At 39.3% G+C, this 20552-nt stretch overlaps 2 protein-coding genes across 3 annotated transcripts; one reads left to right on the forward strand and one right to left on the reverse strand.

Annotated features, from left to right (window-relative positions):
* The first annotated feature begins 1310 nt into the window (after positions 1-1310).
* LOC131316613 (protein NONRESPONDING TO OXYLIPINS 2, mitochondrial-like) lies at positions 1311-5079 on the forward strand. 2 transcript variants are annotated; one of them, XM_058346046.1, is made up of 3 exons: positions 1326-1591; positions 1897-2015; positions 4791-5079. In XM_058346046.1, exons 1-3 carry the CDS (start codon positions 1377-1379, stop codon positions 4808-4810), a joined length of 354 nt encoding a protein of 117 aa, XP_058202029.1. In that variant the 5' UTR covers positions 1326-1376; the 3' UTR covers positions 4811-5079. The 2 variants fall into 2 exon arrangements, with proteins under 2 accessions (XP_058202028.1, XP_058202029.1); XM_058346045.1 differs by lacking the exon at positions 4791-5079 and having other exon boundaries at positions 1311-1591; positions 1897-2231.
* A 1425-nt stretch (positions 5080-6504) lies between these two features.
* On the reverse strand, positions 6505-20339 carry LOC131315711 (TOM1-like protein 9). The gene is made up of 10 exons (XM_058344913.1): positions 19953-20339; positions 14811-14889; positions 13752-13850; positions 13520-13633; positions 13120-13280; positions 12681-12762; positions 11784-11869; positions 9526-9714; positions 8463-8905; positions 6505-7271 (listed from the first exon to the last, which is right to left on the reverse strand). Exons 1-10 carry the CDS (start codon positions 20051-20053, stop codon positions 6673-6675), a joined length of 1953 nt encoding a protein of 650 aa, XP_058200896.1. The 5' UTR covers positions 20054-20339; the 3' UTR covers positions 6505-6672.
* Positions 20340-20552: the final 213 nt, after the last annotated feature.

The following is a 20552-nucleotide window of genomic DNA, read 5'->3' on the forward strand; positions in this document are numbered from 1 at the left end:
AGCGTTTTTTAGGGGGGAAAAATTCTAAATAAATTAAATAAGTAAAATTCGAAGAGTGGATAGAATTGCTGAATATGAAATTTACAAACATGGATTGTCAAAATGCCCTACAGATCAAAAAAGGGCAACAAAGGAAATGAATTTTTGTGATTCGTATAATGAGATTTTGTGGTCAAATTGATATGAATTTTTGTGATTACTTTTATGAATATTTGTTGTACTGTTGTTCATGAATTTTTTGTGGCATTGTTTATGAACTTTGAAGAGAGAGAGAGAGAGAGAGAGAGAGAGCTCAAAGTTAGTATAAGTTTTGTGGTGTTGTTTATGATTGTTTGTGATATTATTTACGAATTTTTGTGGTGCGATTTATGAATTTTTTGATTTCAATTACAAATTCTTGTGGTGTTTATGAAATTTTTGTGATAGTGTTTAGAGTATCTCCACTTCTTACTCAAATCTTGACTCAAACTCAAATTTGAGTATAAATTATCAAAAATCCTCCTCCACTCCTTACCTAAACCTATACCAAATTTGAGTAAATTGAGTTTTACTCAAATTTAGTTAAGACTCAAACTCTTAATCAAATTTTTTAAGGCAAATTTCACACCTTTAAATTTACAATATTGCCATTAATGAAGTTTTTACTCAAATTTGTGCATATTTGTGCTTGGATTTGAGTTTACCCATTGGAACACACAATACCAAATCAAGTTTTTACCCAAATTTTTAATCAAATTTGGATAAAAATCTAAGTAAGGAGGAGAGATGCTCTTACGAATTCTTGTGGTGTTTATGCAAGTGGAGTGGAGTGAAATTCAGTTGGTGTCTCTCTTATACTCTCATGCACATGGGCAGGGTTTGATTCCTGTTAGCATGCATCCCCCTCCCTAAGTCTCCTAGAATATGGTAGATTAGGATTAACGAATGGCAAAAAAAATTACAAAAAAGCACGGACGGCTCACATTTTATCCGAGCTTCTATTGATCTGAATTGTCCATTACTTGGATTAAATTCCAAGTCATTCATTGTTGAAATGGACGACCGGATCAGCTGCACTACAACGTACCCCCATAGGGCGGGCTACCCGGATCCATTTAGAGTGGCTCTCTCTGTTTGGAACTTAAAGAAAAGAAAGAAAAACTAAAAAAAATTCCCTCCTATTGTTTAGTTGGAATAGAAAGAGAGAAGAAAATAACAATTTTAAGTTTTATGAATAATAAATTTTCCCTCTCATTTTTCTCCCATTTTATTTTATTTTATTTTCTATTGCTTCCAAACAGAGCCTAGAACTGTTGTTTGACGTTTGTCCTATTAAACCGGGACACGATTTAATACCCTGTGCGGATTACAAAGACTCCGTAACCAAACAGTTCTTCATGCGTAGTACGCGAACCCTAGGATTGCTTAAACCCCTCATCACTCTTCTTCCGCAGAATCTCCGTATCCGTATGAACACTACAACAGCAATGTCTGCTTCCAGAATTTTTTCCAAATTTTCCAAATCTTTTTCGCTCAAATCTCTCAATGGAAAATCAGCCGCATCCCTTCCTAAACCTTTAAATCAGTCCAAACGCATTTCAGCCATTTCCAGGTGAGGCAATTTAACTCCATTTGTTTTGACTTTTTGTTTTTTGGTTGAAAGTTAACATTCCTGCTAGATGTATAGGTGCTTATGTATATAGAAAAATTATTCAATGCCTCTAGGACGCTGCCGTGTGGAGCCCACACAAATGTGGGGTGTAGAGAAGAGTTTGGGCACCGCCACGGGTGCCTCAGGGGCATGGAATAATTACTCATGTATATATGTATATAATGTATGTTGTATATGTGCGTGTATATATGTTGGTGTGTGCAGTTTATGGATTTATTTATTGGTGGAAATGGGTTTTTTGTTAGATTACCGGTGGAGGTGAGGTGCTTGGTTTCAATGATGCCACTGCACAGTGCGATAGCTTCGGCTCGCCTGAGATCGATCCTCTCTGCAGAGTCTCAGAGCTGGGGTTTAATTCCTCAAGGTATAGTCATTCAAACCACGAGTGGATATTTACTGGTATATTGGTATGATTGAATATCAAATGTTCCTCAGCATTCTAGAAATATTGTTCTAGGATAGGATCTGTAAGTTGGGAGATGAGATGGTTGAATTGGAGTTGAGGTTTGGAAAATATAGATTTAAGTGATGGAAAGAAGAATATGATGCAAATAAAAATTCAGGTTGGTCTGGATTATCATTAGGAACGCATGTTTATGGACTAGCGACAATATGATGTCAATCAAGTGTTTAGTTGCGCTTCATTATGTTCAATCTAATGGAATTGACTAATTGATTGCATTTGGATAATTACAATCTATTCCTACATCATGGTCCTTTGTTGATAAGGGCATCATGTTGTATCGGAAATATAAAAACTTTGGCATTCTTGCCATACCTATTTCTGTCATCTTTAGTTATGCCGAAATTGAAAACCTGTGTACCACTCTGTAGTCTGTTCACACTGAACAATGAATGATTGATACCAAGTTTTTCTAAGTTTCCTGACCAGAAAAGTAGTCGCGGCTTTCTAGGAGTAATTCAAGCATATGCTTCATTCAGCTTTCAAAGTTCCCATACATTTTACTATACATCATGGTAAGCTACAAATACACTTGAAATATGATGCTTGATCTTTCTACTTACTCTCTCTCTTTTTCCTCAAATCTATGGAAGGTTCGCTATTGGTATTGAGGTATCCCACTTCCTAAGTTCTTGTGTGACCTAGGTTATTAGCACGTTAATGGCTAGATCTTCAAGACTAAGACCCCCAACCTGAATTGTAGATCGTTGTAGCATATTGATGGTAAAATTTGATCCAGTAAGGCATAATTATGGCTGGATTTTCATGGCGTATGAGTATCTTTACTCAACATTGGTTGACATATATTCACCAAGTGTTGAAAATGGACCTGATAATATAAGGATTTACACGGCGTAGGGATATGTTACGTAACTGTTGGTTGAGATGGGCATTTCACTTGCTGACCTCTTATCATAATAAATGTTTGTCATGGCATTAGCAGTCTTCAGCAATGTTTTGAAAACAGACCGGTGAACGAACCGAAGTAGGGACCGGGTGGACGGGTCACCGGTTCAACCGCGGTTGAACTGGAATCGAACCTTGATGTCATAATTATGTCAAATATATAATATATTAAAAATATATAAGTAAAACAAGCATATAAAAAATAAATGTATAGAAAAAATACAAGTCTTCGTCATTATTTGGAGTGAAAAGAGAAGGAGTTGAGCTAATGCATTCTGGAATGTGTTTTGCTCCAATCTCACATCGGTGGGGAGGAGAATCAGTAAAGACCTTTGGATCTATAAATGCTTCACAAGGCAAGTCAGAGAAGTTACCTAGTGGACGTGGGCTGTGTAAGCCTGTGCATGCCAGCTGTACCAATGAATGTCACCGAAGTTTAAAATTTCAGTTCAAAAATTTCCAGTTCGGTTCGATGAACCCGCTCCCGGTTCTTCTGGGTTGGCGGTTCAACCGCTAGTTTCGAACGGTTTTCTACTTAGGGGCCGGTTCTTACAACATAGTGGTTCTAGTGTACATCCGGACCGGAGCAAGGTCCGGTCAACGAGTCAACCGGGAGAACCGGCCGGTCTGGCCCAGTTTTTAAAACATTGGTCTTCAGTACTACATGGAATTATAACGATTGGTTATTAGTGATCCACAAAATAAAGTGCGAATGATACCAAAGTTAAAATGGCTTAAAAAAGGTGCAAACGACACCAAATATAGCGTAATTGTGAGTAGGCACAATGTTGATGTGTTTTACTTCGTAGTTCTCACTTCTCAACAATGTGGCTATTGCCATCGGAGGACGATGAAGTGCAAGTACAGTGGAGTCATCAGAAAACATTCATAAAATTATTCTCAAAGGTTTTTTGCAACGAGAAAAAGCCATTGCAGTACATGAGAACCAGGCATAAATTGAAATAAAGGTAAGCAAAAATAACTACTAATCCATGAATTCATCCAAAAAGGTCCGAATCCGCCAGTGCAGTTGATTTTTTGGTAGTCTGTTTTGGTTCTCATTCAGAAAATGGAGAAATGTCTCAAACAGTTCATTAATGGTTCCAGTTCCGTACCGAACCGATCAGTACAAATAACTACAAATGCATTTAGGTTTCAGGTTTTCTGTTTAAATACACTTAATCATACTCTACAACTTCCTGCCCTATCGAAGCTAACATATATGTAATCCCAAACCTAAGAGTTGGTTTGGTTCCATGGACGGATTAGTTTTGTTCTCACATGTTCGATCTGTAAGAGTTGGTTGATTGGTTTACCACTAAACTGAAGCAATCAGGTCCGTGGTCACCCCAACACATAGCCCTGGTCGTGTGTTTGGTTGTGACTGACCAAGTTAGTTAAAATTGCAACCCCACATATATAGCAGAGTTAAGGGTGCTTGTTAAAAACTGGTTGACAAAAGCTCTAGTAATTTAGTATTTCTCGAGTTAAAAAGCTGTTCCGCAAGCACTGCAATTTCAGACTACAACACTTGAATAAACATAAAGCAATATTTTATGATATTGTTTTTCCGAGTGCATGATTGAATACGGTAAATTCTCGTGTTTATTGGCCTGAATCTTCCAGTGGGATAGGAGAATAACTGATTCGCAATAACACATTCTAACCATGCTTTCTCAAAGGCCGTTATTTACCTGTAAGTGTTGCTCTTTTGTATTCTGTTACTGATCCTGGTAATGTTATCTAATTCATTCGTTGTCTTTGTTGTAGGTATTTCCTCACCTTTATGAAATCTCCTCTGTCCCAGCTTGCCGCCGGATGGGGTATCATATCACAAAATCAACCTCAACAGATTTTGTTTTTCTGCTTCAGACTCGTGTTTTTCTGTTAATTGCTCAATGAGAAGCCTTGTATGCAATTAGAAAATGAATTTTCTTTCAATTTTTTCAATCGAGAACTGAAGGGTTGATGAATAATAGTTCCATATTGAACTCTGTCACTGAACTACATGCTCTTGGTGAGGAAGTATATGCAGATTATTAGGTTTGATGTTGGGTTATACGTTGTTCGCATTACCTGATTTAGCAGAGTTTTTGATGCATGTGATTTAGCATACCGCGCAGAATTTGAAAGAAGGAAAAAGTGAACGTAAGTAGATTGAAGGTGTCAAGAATTTCATCGCCATTCCATATTTCTTACATTCGGCAGCAATCACAGAAACTTTTTCAAGGAGTTTCAGGCAGAATGAAGCATTGAATAGCAAGTTTAGGTGTTCTAAGAAACATCCGGTTGAGCTAAATGCTCTTGTTGACATAGAAGTTTCTTCAGTACAGGAGCTGTCCGTGTCCTCAGGACATAATTCACATGGCTTGCATCTCTGCGAACAAACTTACCGTATAAAAAGCTGTGTTTGGATCTTGAATTTGTGTTTGTCTGTAGAGGGGAAAATGTGATGAATTCTACTCTCTTTTTTTGACAAGAGAATTCTACTCTATTACCATGGAAATCCTTTATTCTTTTCTTTTCTTTCACAAAACCCTATTTTAATCTGAAATCCAAAAACAGCCTAATGAATGGGGGTTATCGGAAGAATTTAAGATAAAATGCCTTGCAAGCATTAGAGGAGCTTTTCAGCTATTTGGTGCAAGTAAGGTAAGTAGGCTAGGATTGTAAAGAGAACACAACAAAGAATCACAAGAGACTGGAATATTATTGCAAACACTGACTAACTTCAACTACTGACTTGGTTATTTACAGGGGAATGCTCTCCTTTTATAGGCGTAAGGAGACAGCCAAATACATCATGCATGACATCAGGGAATCAGATATAATTTACAGACACTACTATTAAACTTTTAGACTTTTAGTAAAAGCAAACCTAATCAACTATTACACTTTAGACTTTTAGTAAAAGCAAACCTAATCGTACAACCATTATTACACCAACAGTTGATTAGGTTTGCTTTTACTAAAAGTCTAAAAGTTTAATAGTAGTGTCTGTAAATCATGTCTGATTCCCTGATGTCATGCATGATGTATTTGGCTGCCTCCTTACGCCTATAAAAGGAGAGCATTCCCCTGTAAATTACACCTAAAGTTAGAACCAGCTATTTAGACCAAGAACAAAGTCAAAATCAGATCACACTATTAACACTAGAGATCAGAGGAAAAGAATCACATACATTTTTTCATTTTAACTCGGATTAAAACTATTTCATGACCGTCTTTCCCGGTTCACATATTTGTAAGATATCAAGCTCCGCAACCTCAATTTTGCAAGTCCCTAACGGGCAAAATGTCCATACATCAAACACACAAAATCCACTATGGTAGGACTGTTGTACAAACCACACTGCTACCTGGAAATAGAATTGAGTTTCCTTGACCACATTTGGGTCTGACAGAAAAGAGACCATATCCTACTACCCAACCCAAGTCAAAAGAAATTTTTTGCAAATTCTCCCTTTTTTTTCTACAAGGAATGTACAAAATCCAAAGAAAACAAGCAACTCAATTATGGATCAAAGGTGAAGAACATGTATAATAATAAAAAAATCTATAAGAAAAAAAGAAAAAGGTAGTCAAAAATCACAAGCCAAATTAGCAACCCAGAAAAATATGAGGGAAAAATATCCAAATCCAGTCATTATTTTCACATGCTCCCTGCTCTACCAGGAGCAGTTTTTGTTGGCTTAAATTTTGAAATATCAACAAGATCTCCAAACAGCTTATCCTCCGGCTTTGAGGGCTTCCCTGATGGAACATAGGATGTAGTAGTAGGCAGGTAAGAAGAATTCCTCAAGGCACCATCATCCCTAAATGTCATCCCGGACATTCTCTGCTCAATGAACTGAGCATTTTGTGGCTGTTGACCGTAACCATAACCATACCCGTATCCGCCCATTTGGTTGTTATTATACATCTGTTGAGGATAATAACCCATCTGCCCAGATTGCATTTGCTGTGGATAAACACCCATCTGTTGATGGTTGCTCGGCATTTGCTGTGGATAAACGCCCATCTGTTGATGGTTGCTCTGGATGCCCTGGTTATTATAAACACCCACCTGATTGTTCCCCATGAATTGAGATCCTTGGTACATGCCACTTGGCATTGGTTGGGCGTGAGTAACACCCGCAGGAGGAACCTGCATTGCTGTAGGAGAATATTGACTGCCTTCCAGTTGGCTGTTGTCTGTCGGAGCCTGAGCTTCCCAGGGTGGTGGTGGCAGCGAACTACTGCTCTGAGCACCTGCAGGTCATGAGAATTGATAAAACTACATTCTGTTAAGTGTTTAATTTAGGTCAAGTTCCATGAAAATCTTGTGAAGAATGAAAAAAACAAATTCCTGGCTTTTCACACAGAATGACTAACAAGCTCTGGGGGCCATGATGCTAGGGGAGCGCCAAATTATGCTGATAAATGGATCATGAAGCCTACAAACCCACATCTTTTGAATAAACATGATTGTTTTCAAAATTGGAACAAAAAGTATGCACTTTCATTTCTAATCTTATTAAGCATTTATTCAAAACAATAATATCCCAATCAATAAGTTGAACCATAAAGGGCCCTGACATCTTGAAACAAAGTGTAACACAAGTAACTAATAATGGCTGTCGATGTCCGTTGGAGTAATTGGAAGAATAACCAGTAGAGTCAGTGTCTTCAGACCTTACGGACTTCGGCCAAAAGGCAACTCAAATCTGAATTCAATAGTTTGCAGGAAGATACTTATCAGTAATATTTTGTTACTTCTAATGAAATAGGAAAAAGCTATGGGCACATATGAGCATGTACATATCGTGCACATATGGGTTTTGTGGGGCCCACCTCGGGTCCCACAAAGATGATTCAAACCGCCCATTATTTTTAAAATATTTTTTTATGGAGCCCTGTAAAAAATCAGCTCAACCCGATATCAGTAAGAATTTTTTCAGAATTTGTAGGGGTGAAACTACCTAACTGCTCAATTTCACCCCAACAAATTCAAGAAAAATCCTTACCAATATCGGGTTGAGCTGATTTTTTACAGGGCTCTATCAAAAAATATTTTAAAAATAATGGACGGTTCAAATCATCTCTATGGGACCCGAGATGGGCCCCACAAAGTCTCATATGTGCATGATATGTACAAACCATATGTACCCATAGCAGTACTCGAGTTATTAACATGAGCCCTTAAAGAGGTTCGAGTTGCCTATTATTTAATTCAGGTTTGAGTTGTTGCCTTTTGGCTGCTGTTAAAAATTGTAGACAGGTTTGGGTTGGTCAACATGTTGGATCAGAAGCTGTCACTCCCAACTAGCTGTTTAGAAAAGGGGCATATTTTCATGGCAGAGCTCAATCTTATAGGGTATACATGGAGAGCTTTGGGAGAAAATAATACACAAACACATGTATATCAACATCTATACATATAAGAGTGGATTAGAAATGCACCATAAACTGGCGAAGGTGGCTGCTGCTGGGGCAGTATCTGTCCATTCCAAGCAGAATTAGCACCCTGGGTGTATAATGGCTGCTCATACTGTGGTGCCATCATATTTGAGCCAATCCCGTTAGGGTAAACCGAGTTTTGTGGAGGTTGAAAATTCTGCTGCTGCTGATACTGTGGCATTGAGGAGTAAGGTTGATTGTTGTTATTTTGAGAAAACATGTCAACAAGTGCAAGGGCATTCTGGTGATTAGCTACAGGACTGGCTGACTGGGGTTCTCCCACGGGAACAATAGCAAGCGTATTTTCTGCCGTAGGTGAGTTGAAGTCGTCCCCGCTCAAGAGGTCCATTTTTGGGTCAACCTTTGTTGGAGTTTTTGCTTGACCATTAGTAATTGGCGGAGCAGGAAGCATCAGCTGATTGACTGCACCAGCATTGGGGGTGGATCTGTAGAGAAACCAAGGTGTTAGCTGCATTATAAAGGAATAAAATTTAAATAACATGTGCTCACAGCAAGAATCAAACCAGAAAGCCAAAAGGGGGGAAAAAAACTCTGGACATCCATTGCATAAATTTCCTGAAGTTCAAGGACCGATCATGCAGATAAACCAAACCAAACCAAACCAAACTGAGCCTAATGTCCCAATTACTTGGGGTTGGCTACATGAATCTTTTTCCTTCATTGAGCTCTGTCAAGGGCCACAGATCATGCAGATGGTGTGAGAAAACTAATTTCAAATTTCTAGATTCTTTACTTTTGCTAAAAAATTGTGCAAAACAAAACTACCGTCACTAATAACACAACAATCGTGCTAGTTTGAAGTGTAGATTTCAGTCACATGAGTAAACACTACCAAAAGGCCAAATACCACAACTGAGACAATCAAGTGAAGAAACATGTTCGTTTTAGTACAAATTTGGATTGACTCCACAAAGACCCAACTAAGATTCACTACATGTCTAAGATCATAGTATCAGACGACAACAAATACCAATAATAATCAACGTATCAAGGTGGTAGTCAGAAGAAATATATCAAGGAAAACATTTCAAATGAACTTGATTACCCCCCATCAGACTGTTTGCTGGCTCCAGTATCAATTAGAGGAGTGTCCACATTAACCAGTGCTCGAACAGGTTCAGGCTTCGGCTTCTCTGCTTGAACTTTAGTTCCTGATGCAAGGGCTTCATGCTTGGCCAGTAACCGTTGCAAGTCGTCATTCAGTTGAAGTCCTTGGCATAACAGGGATTCATCACTGCAATAGGTTTGTTGAGAATATAAATAACAAAGTTGCCCCTCTCTCTAACAGTTTTAAGCTTTTAGATGAGTTGGTGGTTAACAATCTAATATGATATCAGAGCAGGCAATAGATCGTGTGTTCGAACCTCATCGCCTAAAAATTTACGTGTGTTTAGCCAGCTTATGGAGGAGAGTCTAGCTACACGTGAGGGGGCGTGTTGACAATATAAATAATAAAGTAGCAACTCATCTAAATTGGTGGTTAACAATCCAATAAGGCTCATGAAAGTACAAACTATAAACCATATCCCATGCAACAGAAATCAGGAGTCAGCTCTAGCATCTAGATCATTCACTCGACTATTTTTGAACTACAAAATTTCTTCATTCACAATTCACATGCAAATACCCAAATACCTTACTCCATAAAACTTCAATTCATGAGAGAGAGCAAGAGAAAGTATGTTAAAGAGGTTCACGGACAAGTAGTAAAAGGGCATTCCATCAGAGAGCCACAAGGCAATGCACGTTAACTTAAGCTAAAAGCAACTTTATACCTAGGATTCTGCGAACGACCAAGTATAAATAGTGGTGGAGCCAGGAAAGGAAATCGGATGGGGCCGAACTATGAAAGGGATTTTTGTTTGGTGATTTTTCAAGACTAAATCCAGTCATTCAAGTTTTTATTAGAAGGTTTTTATAAATTGAAGAATTAATCTCGAGTATTGTTGCTATCATATCATTGGAAAACATGCAGTGTCATTACCGAACGATCTCATTTACATAATTTAGGGTGCTCAAAATGAAACGAAATTGGGCTCTATGGACTAGCATTTGTTAATTCCTGGAGCTATCGTATTACTATGAAAGAATAAAATTTAAACTTTAGCCAAAGTTTATGATTCTTGAATGCAAAAAATTGATATTCAGAACTTTACGTAGTGGACCAATAAAATGTTGGCGTTCAAAGCTTCCTCAATAATTAATTGATCTACATGAAATATAAAACTTATGTGAATAAGAAAGATTAGTCCAGAAATGCAAGAGGGATTCTCGTGAATCCCTTAGCCCTAGTGTGGATGGTCTGCCCTCGACCCAACCGGAGAGGAGAATAATAGAGGTGCACGTTTAAGCTGGCCCGGACAGCCCTTGCGTTGAAAAAAAAAAGATATATATCCAATGAGGCACAAAAAAAAATTATTTGAAAAAAAAAAAGTGGGTGTTTTGTGGGCGGGGGGGCGGGCCACTTAGTAGCTCCGCCAATGAGTATAAAATGTCAACCCAAACCCCGACCATGATATCAGCATAAAATCGATAAAATTTCATCATTTACCAAATGATTACAAGGCCAAGAGGTGTTTACCCCAGGCGTTAAAAACGGAGCTTTCCAACTCTAAGGGACTGAAATGAAAACCTCCAGGCTCCACCTAAACCCCAAATGATCTCAATACAAGCAGCTAGTTGATTTTCAAAGAAGCTACACCCCTGAGCAGGTACTCTCTTCCCAAAGTTTGAGCACTCGAGTTATGAGCAAAGAAAATAGATACACAGAAGAAGCAAAATCAAACCTACTAATTCTGGATAACCTAGCAAGTTCAGCCATCTGAAATAAACAGATAGTGTGCCAAGCAAAGGCATTTAGATAATCCAAGCTTGATCTGATAGGTTGGGTCCTCTGAAAGTTCTGGAAACTGGAATGGAATGCAGTGATGTCCAACAAGTTCGATAGGGTCCATAAAGGTTTGACAACCACTATAATGACTAGCTGAAAAACTAACTGAATAGCATACAACTATGTACCTACACTGGGAGGACTGAGGACATCACATGCATGCTTATACTATCGTCAGCAGAAAGTTCCTTTCCCTTTTTTTTTTTTTTTTTTAAGGGTAAAGGAGGGGGGGAGGGTGCCAAGAAGGAGGCATTGCAGATGATAGACCCATCTCATGGACAGGCCAACTTTTGTTACACCATAGAAAGGAACAAGAGGGTAGAGCAGGAGAAAAAAGTAATAACACTACAATTTAACATGCAAGTTCATTACACATAGTGACAGGTAGTGTGATAAGTAATCCAAGGCCTTACGAAGTCGAGTTAACAAGGTGCACCACTCTTTGCTTGTATGCGCGGCACTGTTCCACCAAGTCAACCACAACTTCCTGCCTTAGCCCCTGCAAAGTAAGAATGTAAGTTATCCAAAAGATGAACTAGTCAATAAGAACAAACGTGATACGAGGCAAGGTGCTCGTGGGATGTGAGGTGGGAGGTGTGGAGTAGGGGGACTAAAGTTGTCCCGCTCTGACAGCTTAAGGTTTTAGATGAGTTGGTGGTCAACAATGTAACATAACATAGTATCGGAGCAGCAACCGTTCTTGTGTTTGAAATTCACCGCGCAACTAACAATCAGTACAGACAGGTGTTAGTTACGATAGGATGGCTAGTAGCTAACTGCGAGTAAGGATAGTAGCTAAAAAAAAGACTTTCAAGAGGTTAGCTTGTCCTCTATTCTAGTTCTATCTAGTAGATAACTGCGAGTGCTTTCAGATTCAGCAATTAGCGCTAAGCAGTCCTTTCTTCCTTCCTTTAGTAAGTACTAGAGTGAGTCCTTCCCCTTTCTATCTCTCATCATGGAAGGAGTTAGTTAAGATAGTAAGGATAGTTGTTATACTTCTTATAATCTCTCTTTCTCCTTCCTGTAATAGGCAGTTAGGCTCTCTCTCTCTCTCTCTCACACACAAAGAGCCTAACCTTGGTCAACAATTTAGTAATTGGTAGAGGCTATTGACAGAACGAGTTGTTAACTTGAGCAAAATATCGGTCCTGATTAAACCCAGGTTACCAATTCCAAAAGGCCCACAACGGCACAATCGGTTGGACATGCGGATCATTTACAAAGAAATATATCATCAGTATAACTCCGCACAGGATCTTGCATCAGAGAAAGAAGAGAACTACTTCACATCAGAGGCATTGGAAATATACCTCCTTATTCGCTGGATCTAATGCGCTTAGCATCTCTGAGAGGACATCCATAATACCACGAGCATTCTGAATTTCCGTCAAGCTATCAAACAAAAATGAATAGCCATACTCAATAATATTTAACTTGGTTGAAGAAGCAAAACATGTTTAATGTAAAATCCCCTTTCATCAAATCCACAAAAAGTTTATCGGGGCAAAGATTTGCAAAATTAATCAAAACCAAAAATGCACACACTTGCACAGTTGCACCACAACACTTAACCACCCAAATGCAAATAAGAAAAGATTGCATGAGATCTAAAAGTCCATGCAAACTCAGAAAGAAGCTCTAACTAGACAAGTATGTGTTGGCTGAAAGTTGGGGGCAGTTAGGTACACTGACATTGGATGGGGATGATTTGCCTTTATTTTCAAACAGAAAGGAGGGCTTAATACATACCTCAATGTTGGAAACTCAGCTTCCGCGGAAGACTCGGCCGCTTCTTCCCTAAATTCGGCAGAACGAACATTTTGTGGATATGAAGATAGAGGCTGTGTTTGTGGGGGTGTAAAAACAGGGGCAGAACTTTCAGTTCTCTGAGGGAATACTGCCCCAGCACGCTGAAACCAATAAGCAAATTTTCGATAAACAATTAAAAAAAACTGGTGACCCAATAGCTTTTATATGTGACAAAGAAGAAAAATGACTAGCCGATTGAACAAAGAAAAACTAGTAGTAAAACGACTAAGTCGCAATGTCCCATCTTCTAAATGTACATAAGAATATGATACCCTAACAGAATGGAGTTTCTTATTAACAACTTCTCCACGTGAGACATATTTATTTAAACACAACTTACCAATAACTCCTGGTATGCAGCATAGAACTGTGGATATCTTGCCCTTGGTCCCCCAAAAGCTTCTTGCCAAGTATCAATTAGAATCAATATCTTCTCTTTGACATGGAAATCGGGCTAAGAAAACAAATAAATTAATGTATAAGAGACCGTATTAACCAAAAAACTGTGTGAGGAAATAATGAATAAAAAAAGATATCAGAGGAGAAAGAAATGGTAGAATTCATATTCTAACCTTCTTCTTCACTATTTTCACCATCTCATGAGGTAAATCTTTCTCCGCGACATGCATATGGATAAGGTCCCCGCAATTCTTTATGACAGTCTCCAATAGCTAGAATATGGGTAACCAGACCAAGTAAACCAATAGCCTCTTTAAGACAATTTGTGCAAACAACAGAAGAATGTTGCATTTCATCCAATTAAAACTAGACATCGAATACTTCATCTCAAGTTGCAATGTAGTTCCTACAGCTGAGGCCAACTTATTTGAACGAGGCATCGGGCTTGCTTAAGCTAGTTACACTGGTGGAAGTAAATAAGGATTGATAGCCTTATTGGCAAGCCTAACGCAAAGCCCATCTACAAAGACAAAGATCATAGTTCTCTGTGGCCCTTTTGTTGCCATCAATCAAACCAGAACATGTTTAAGGTCCTGATATCACCCAGTAACCATAAGCGAAGGCCTGACTTCCAGTTTCTCCTGGGTTCGCATGCAAATCACTAGACTCACTGCGAGCAGACTTGTCACCTTACAAAAGGGTCTTATTAACCCTGTCCCATACATCTACGTGTTTCAAGGATGTAGCTTGTGTCTACTTTCTCAAGCTACTCCAAAATAGATTTTCCTGCACCTCCTGTGTTTCTGTTAATCACTTGAATAAATCTACAGCTCCTATGAAGATCACAACAATGGGAATAGAAACATCACTACCACTAGCAATATAGACTACGGTCAATTTTTTGGATACAGGCTGGACTTGGAGTAAGAAAAAATTGAAGTTTTCATATTCTGGTACACTTCAACCCAGACAGCATGTAGTTATGTACCTAAGCGGCTAGCACCAACCAAAACAACAATCACAGAACAATCGCATTTGTATTCGCACAACGTTAGCCTAGAAAGGGTTGAAGCATTCCTAAAGCCTGAAAACTAGGTACATCGCATAGGAAAATAAAACGCAACAAAGAATTGAAAACGGCAGGATGAAACAGCAGAGAGAAGAATGATATTCCCAAGAAAAGACACATTCATATCACTGGAAAATAGAAAATGTAGCCTTTCAGAACTTACTGTGAGGGCAAGAAGTTGAACCTTTGGATTTTTGCTTCCAAGGCGCTTTTTTATGCCTTTTACTACATCCTTTGATTGCCTGGTAAATCAAAGCCAAATTAAGTACCAAAAGAATCACGATTAACTACCAACGTCACATATATATAGAGCAAAAAAATCCTCACTAGAGAAATGGTCAAATGGAGAAAGGAAAAGCGAATAACAACACTTGATATATAAACCTGGCTGACAGAAAGTGTTAGCATACATAGGATGAGAAATGAAAAGTTCCTCTAGTAGGTCCTAGAGTCATTACTATAAGGTCATCAACGCCGCAATTTTCAATCGAATGAGGAATGGGATAGAAGAAAAATCCACCAATCGCCATAAAAAGATCTCTGGTATCATACTGAGCAAGAAGTGCAATAGCATGACTCTCCGTATTTATATGGTTTGGCTAAAGAATTTAACATTTCATTAGGTGATTATGGCTTTTCAGAATATATGACAAAGTCGGTGGGGATTGTTACAGGGTAGAACTCAACCTCAAAAGGTAGCAATTGAAGTGAGGGTGCCCTCGGCGTCTCACGCGTTCATTTTACTTTGGTACCCAGGAGACAATGTGGGACTTCGCTTCACACCCTCCCTCACATGCAGCGTGCTCACTCGGCAGCAACTGCCGCATGCAGGCTAGAGACACGCAACCTACTGATCTTTGGTACCTAGCTCTGATACCATGTTACACAGACTTGGGTATAACTCAACCTCAAAAGCTAGCTATTTTAGTGAGGGTGCCCCCACGCTTATATACTTCATATTACTTTGGTACCTAGGCAATGTGGGACTTCGCTTCACAATAACTCTATGTCAATGGCTTTAAAGAATCCTTGCCGGTCACTATTTTCACCTAAATAAGGAAAAATACGAGGAAAAAAAAATCAGACATCGCTCTCCATTGAAACTACTTTTTCGGTTTTTCCTACCCTTTTGTGATATGCCACTATACACTCAACCTCTTTGCTTCTATAGCATAACCTTTCCGCGCTTCCTGCCTATTTAATAGCGAAAAAGGGCATCTCCGAGACTTCATCAAACTCAAATATGATATTAAAGAGGCCAAACTGAACTCGAACTCTTTCATCAAAGCTATGCTGAATCAAGGGAGAGGCAAGTTTCTCATAAGATCCAGCCATACCCAACTCTTTCACCAAATTCTCAACGATCATGTTGCCAAAGCTAGAAAATATATGTTGTGCCCCAGATTATCTTCACCTAAGCTTCTTCGACAGAAAACACCTAGGTGTCACCACTCACCATTCCTAGGCAACTAATATCTTGCACATTGTGCTAGTGAGATTGATGTAAATGTTAAGGTCTGAAGCTATACCCAGAGGAGTTACCAAGAAGGGAAAGAACTATTGGAGGAAAAATAAGTTAAAATAAACAATTGGTATAATGTGGAGATTGTACATATGATTCATGGAAAATTGTGAAGCTGCCTATTGGAGTGCTCAATATCAAATTAAGCTTTTGGCCGATATATACACTGGAACGACCCGTGCCAACTGACCTGCTAATCCTCAGCCTAATCACCTAGCTCAAAAAGTTAATCTCGAGTTATATAGTAGCTGCTAAAAATTTGTTATATAACACTTCCATTTTCGATTCCCTACCAATGTGGAACAATAGTTTGTAATCCCCCACACTTGGGATTACAACTTCCACCCTCCAAGAGATATGAGACAAGTGCCCACTTAAAACACGTCAAGCTTTTGAAGCTTGTCTCATGCGGGACCAGCCCCACACTTCCGGTTGCTGTAGGCTCTAATACCACCTGTAATGGCTCGCATCAACTAACCTGCTAACCCTTATAGCCTAATCATGTAGCTCAAAAGGTTAACCTCATACTATACAGTAGTTGCTCAAATTCCATATACAATACTTTAACTTCCAATTCCCATACACTCTCACAAACCAGTTGGTTGGCGTCTGGTCAGGAAGTGGAAGTTGAGGAGTGGTTGTGGGTGACGTCACCTCAGCACGAGGCCCACACGAGTCATGTTGATCTTCGAGGCAGGGTGCTCCTATAAATACTACAATAATAAACCCTAAGAGGTATGCCTTTCCCTAGCTAAAGTTTCATGCCTCCTCTCTTGTGAGCTGAGGACTGACTTAAGCATCGGAGTGCCTTTCGGCCAACATCTGGCGAGGCACTAACCGGTGTATGAGGGACCTGACTCAACCCATTCAAAAGATCCGAGAGAATTAGAAGTTCCAGATTGAACACCACCCCAGCCAAAAGGCACTAACCGGTTGTTCTTTTGTAGAGCTAGGTGGAAGAGGACCTGACCCAACCCAATCAAAGGATCCGAGTAGGTCCGGCGCAACCCCAAGGCCCAAGAGGCCTAAGCCTTGGGCATCCCAAAAATTCCAATTTTTAGGGGCACTCCAATATTTTTATTATTTGGGTTTGAGTAGTTTTAAGCCCAATTGAATGAAAAAAAAATGCCCAATTAGAGGTAATAAGTTAGCCCAACCCACCATCCCATAAGCCCAAGAGCCCTTCCCACTAAATCCCCAAAATTATTTCCCCCAAATCGCCGAATAACACCTCCCCAAAATCGTTTCCCCCCAAACCCACCCCAAAAACTTGACGATCTTGGCAAAATCCAGTGTTCTAAATGGCGCTCGGCACTAGTCGGGCGGCGGCAAGCGCCTAGGCACCACCGAGCGATTCGGCGTTTTTTTCCAAAATATTTTTTTTAGATATATTTAAGGCAATCAAGCTCCGCCAAATCTCCCTTAGCCGCCTAGCTTCCTAGCCACCAAACTCTGCCAAATCTCCCTATCCCCTGAATGAGCCGCCGAGGGTGAAATCATGGCGCAGAGCGCCTAGGCGGCCATTTAGAACACTGGCAAAATCAAGAGAAGAAGATCAACGCGCACCACAAAACTCGAAGAACAGTGGTACACGCCAAGGTAAATCGATGGCAATCAGTTCATTGTAACTAACTAATCGATGGTAATTGGTAAACCCACCCCTTATTGAAATGGTATAGGGTTTGTCGGCTTGTTTACTAAATCAATGTAACTAACTAAAATAATCAGTTCATTACTATATAGTAGATTTGCCTTTTTTCATTACGTTATAATTTTCTTTGAGTAATGTAAGATTTGTGTGGTCCCTTGTCTGTTTGTTGTTGGCTTTCAACGCATGTGGTTTTCTATGTTGTTGTTGCCGCTCACTTGATTTGTGCTCAAGCTTATTGGAAATTGAAATGTAGGACCAGTATATACTACACACTGCGGAGTCTTAAGAGTATATCTCTCTCATTCGCTTGCAAAGCTTCAAATCCGTAAGTATTCTCTTATTATGCAGACCGAGGGTGCTTAGATTTGTACTCTTTAAGGGCACACTTTTTTTTATTAGGCCTTGGGCACTAAAAACCCTTGGGCCGGTCCTAGATCCGAGAGAATTAGAAGGTGCATATTGAACACCACCCCACATAACCCTTGAAAAAGAGGGCTAGAAAACACGGTAAACACCGACCTCTCAAGCCTATGTCCAACAGAGCTGATGATATGGAACCTATTCCACCCTCCGATGGAGTTTACTCAACTACGACTACTTAGGAAGTTCTAGAGGGAAAACTCAGCAGGCACCCTTTTTTTTGGCCCCACGAGTCCATTTATACCCAAAATGCGCCCTTACCCTATGGCTCCCATGTCCCTAAACAATGAAACGAAATACAGACCAATAGAATGGTGTATGTGTTTGATTCTTTTTTTTGGATAAGTAAATGTGTGTGTGTTTGATTATTGTTATTATTATTGTTTGCTATGCAGCCAGGTAGATGAACCTCAACAATATCTATTCTGTCTTTGGTTTTCTTCATCCTTCGAGGATAGAAGACGTAACAAGAACTCCAACAATGGGAGGATGAATTCAATAACGCAATTCAAAAAATACCGTACAGTCTCTATTCACCACATATGGATGGCGAGAAATAAAACTCTCCACTTGAAAACAAAACAGATAAGAATCATGAGATTCTGCAACTTTACTCAAAGATCTGTAGTCTGGTCACTCGGGCCGTTGTACCGTTTGACCTATGTGAACAATCTCAGTACATATGGCGCAGGCGAAAAGCAAGGTTCCTAAGATGCTAACACTGGGACTACTATTGCTACAGGAGCTTATTGGCGGAGCAAGAAGAACGGAGTAATGTCCACGTGGAAATTCATTTTCATTTAAAACATAAAGAGCTTCCTCGTTCGTACTCAATCAGTAGATCAATGATTAGAATGCGTATCCCTATCCAGTCAATAAAGAAAGATTAGGTTCGCGCTTCCGAAAAAAAATGAAGAAATCTCGTTGTCGCAGGCAGGCCTCTGTATCTACACTAGCAAAAATAGGGAAATTGATGCTGGCTGCTTTACTGCGTGTGGAGAGAGAGGAACAGCAGCCATGGTGGACAAGCTAGAAGAATGGAGGAAAGAGTGATTGAAATCAAATAGGTCACTAAAGCAAGGATCAGCACTTGAAGATAAGTTCAAAGCAGCCAATAAATTAGATGTCATGCTTGGCTTGGAGCTCTACTTACTAAAAGATCTCAGAGCAATAGTGGGGCAGTGAAGCGGAGAATGATTTGACTGTTGAGTTTGATTAAGCTCTTATATGACGTAGCAAGTGTTGTTTCACATGGGTTTCATTTGCTCTGGACAGAATTCAAGAATCCATCCTCTTAACTTTGAGTTGTTTTTGTACAATTCTAATCTTTTCCATTGTCCTAATCTTACCTAACAAAAGCAAATTGCCCTTACATCTTCAACCACCAGAGATGCAAAAATGATCAAGAATTCTCAAACCAAACCGAGCCTTGCGTCCCTATCAATTTGGGCCCGCTACATGAATCCACATTTTCCATTGAGCTCTATACAGGCTACCTGTTCACTTTTAGATTTAGTTACCCAAGTCCTTTTGTATCACGGCATCCATCAAGATTTCTCAAAATACAACTAAATTACATACAGCCAATACATACTAAAGAAGAACAAGGGCAACAAATTCAGAACAAAAGTTCGCATAAATCATAATATAATCACAAAACTATAGCTAAGATGCTATTCAAATAGATAAAACAGAAGAGCAAGAAAACATACGCTGGGTCGCGATTCAACATGTCACAGATCTCGATGTTCATGGCCCAATCGGGGCCGATGAGCATGTCGCTCGTGGCTCGTTCGACGAAGGAATTGACCATTTCTGTTGCTTTTTAACGAAATTCTTGCTAACCCTAGGAATTTCCGATGGTGATCGGAATCTGATATCAAGGGTGGTGAGCCCTTCTTTTTTCCAGCGAGATCACGACAATTCTCGAGAATAAATAAATTTGGAACATTTTTGAAAAATACATGTACAACTCAAAGTCAAAAAAACAGATCGACCAGTCGTAAAACCATTAAACCATATGACTCTCTCTCTCTCTCTCTCTCTCTCTCTCTCTGAAAGCTGTTTTTCTATTTCTTTTTCTTCTTTTTTTCTGTTGGGAGATGCCTGCTTTTGATTTTTAAATGAAATTAAAATACAGGAATAACGATGATGGAGTATATATTACACTTATACCCCTGTATACTTGTGAAACATCATTGTCACTCTCATTATTATCTGAAATAATATCACTTCTACCCCCTGTCAATTGACGGGCAAAGTTACAATAATGCCCTTATTTATCACATTGTTAATGAATTCTCACATCTACT

This window comes from Rhododendron vialii, chromosome 2a (genome assembly GCF_030253575.1).
Source record: "Rhododendron vialii isolate Sample 1 chromosome 2a, ASM3025357v1".
Taxonomy (NCBI): Eukaryota; Viridiplantae; Streptophyta; class Magnoliopsida; order Ericales; family Ericaceae; genus Rhododendron; species Rhododendron vialii.

What these genes read in the sequence shown, in the direction of transcription:
- LOC131315711 (XM_058344913.1), bottom strand. Translation starts at nt 20,053, where the DNA reads ATGGTCAATTCCTTCGTCGAACGAGCCACGAGCGACATGCTCATCGGC. An exon ending in CACCTTGTTAACTCGACTTC is followed by an intron (nt 9,715 to 11,783) that starts GTAAGGCCTTGG and finishes AACCTATTGCAG; the next exon opens with TGATGAATCCCTGTTATGCC. An exon ending in GCCACCTTCGCCAGTTTATG is followed by an intron (nt 7,272 to 8,462) that starts GTGCATTTCTAA and finishes CATGACCTGCAG; the next exon opens with GTGCTCAGAGCAGTAGTTCG.
- LOC131316613 (XM_058346045.1), top strand. Translation starts at nt 1,377, where the DNA reads ATGCGTAGTACGCGAACCCTAGGATTGCTTAAACCCCTCATCACTCTT. An exon ending in CGCATTTCAGCCATTTCCAG is followed by an intron (nt 1,592 to 1,896) that starts GTGAGGCAATTT and finishes GTTTTTTGTTAG; the next exon opens with ATTACCGGTGGAGGTGAGGT.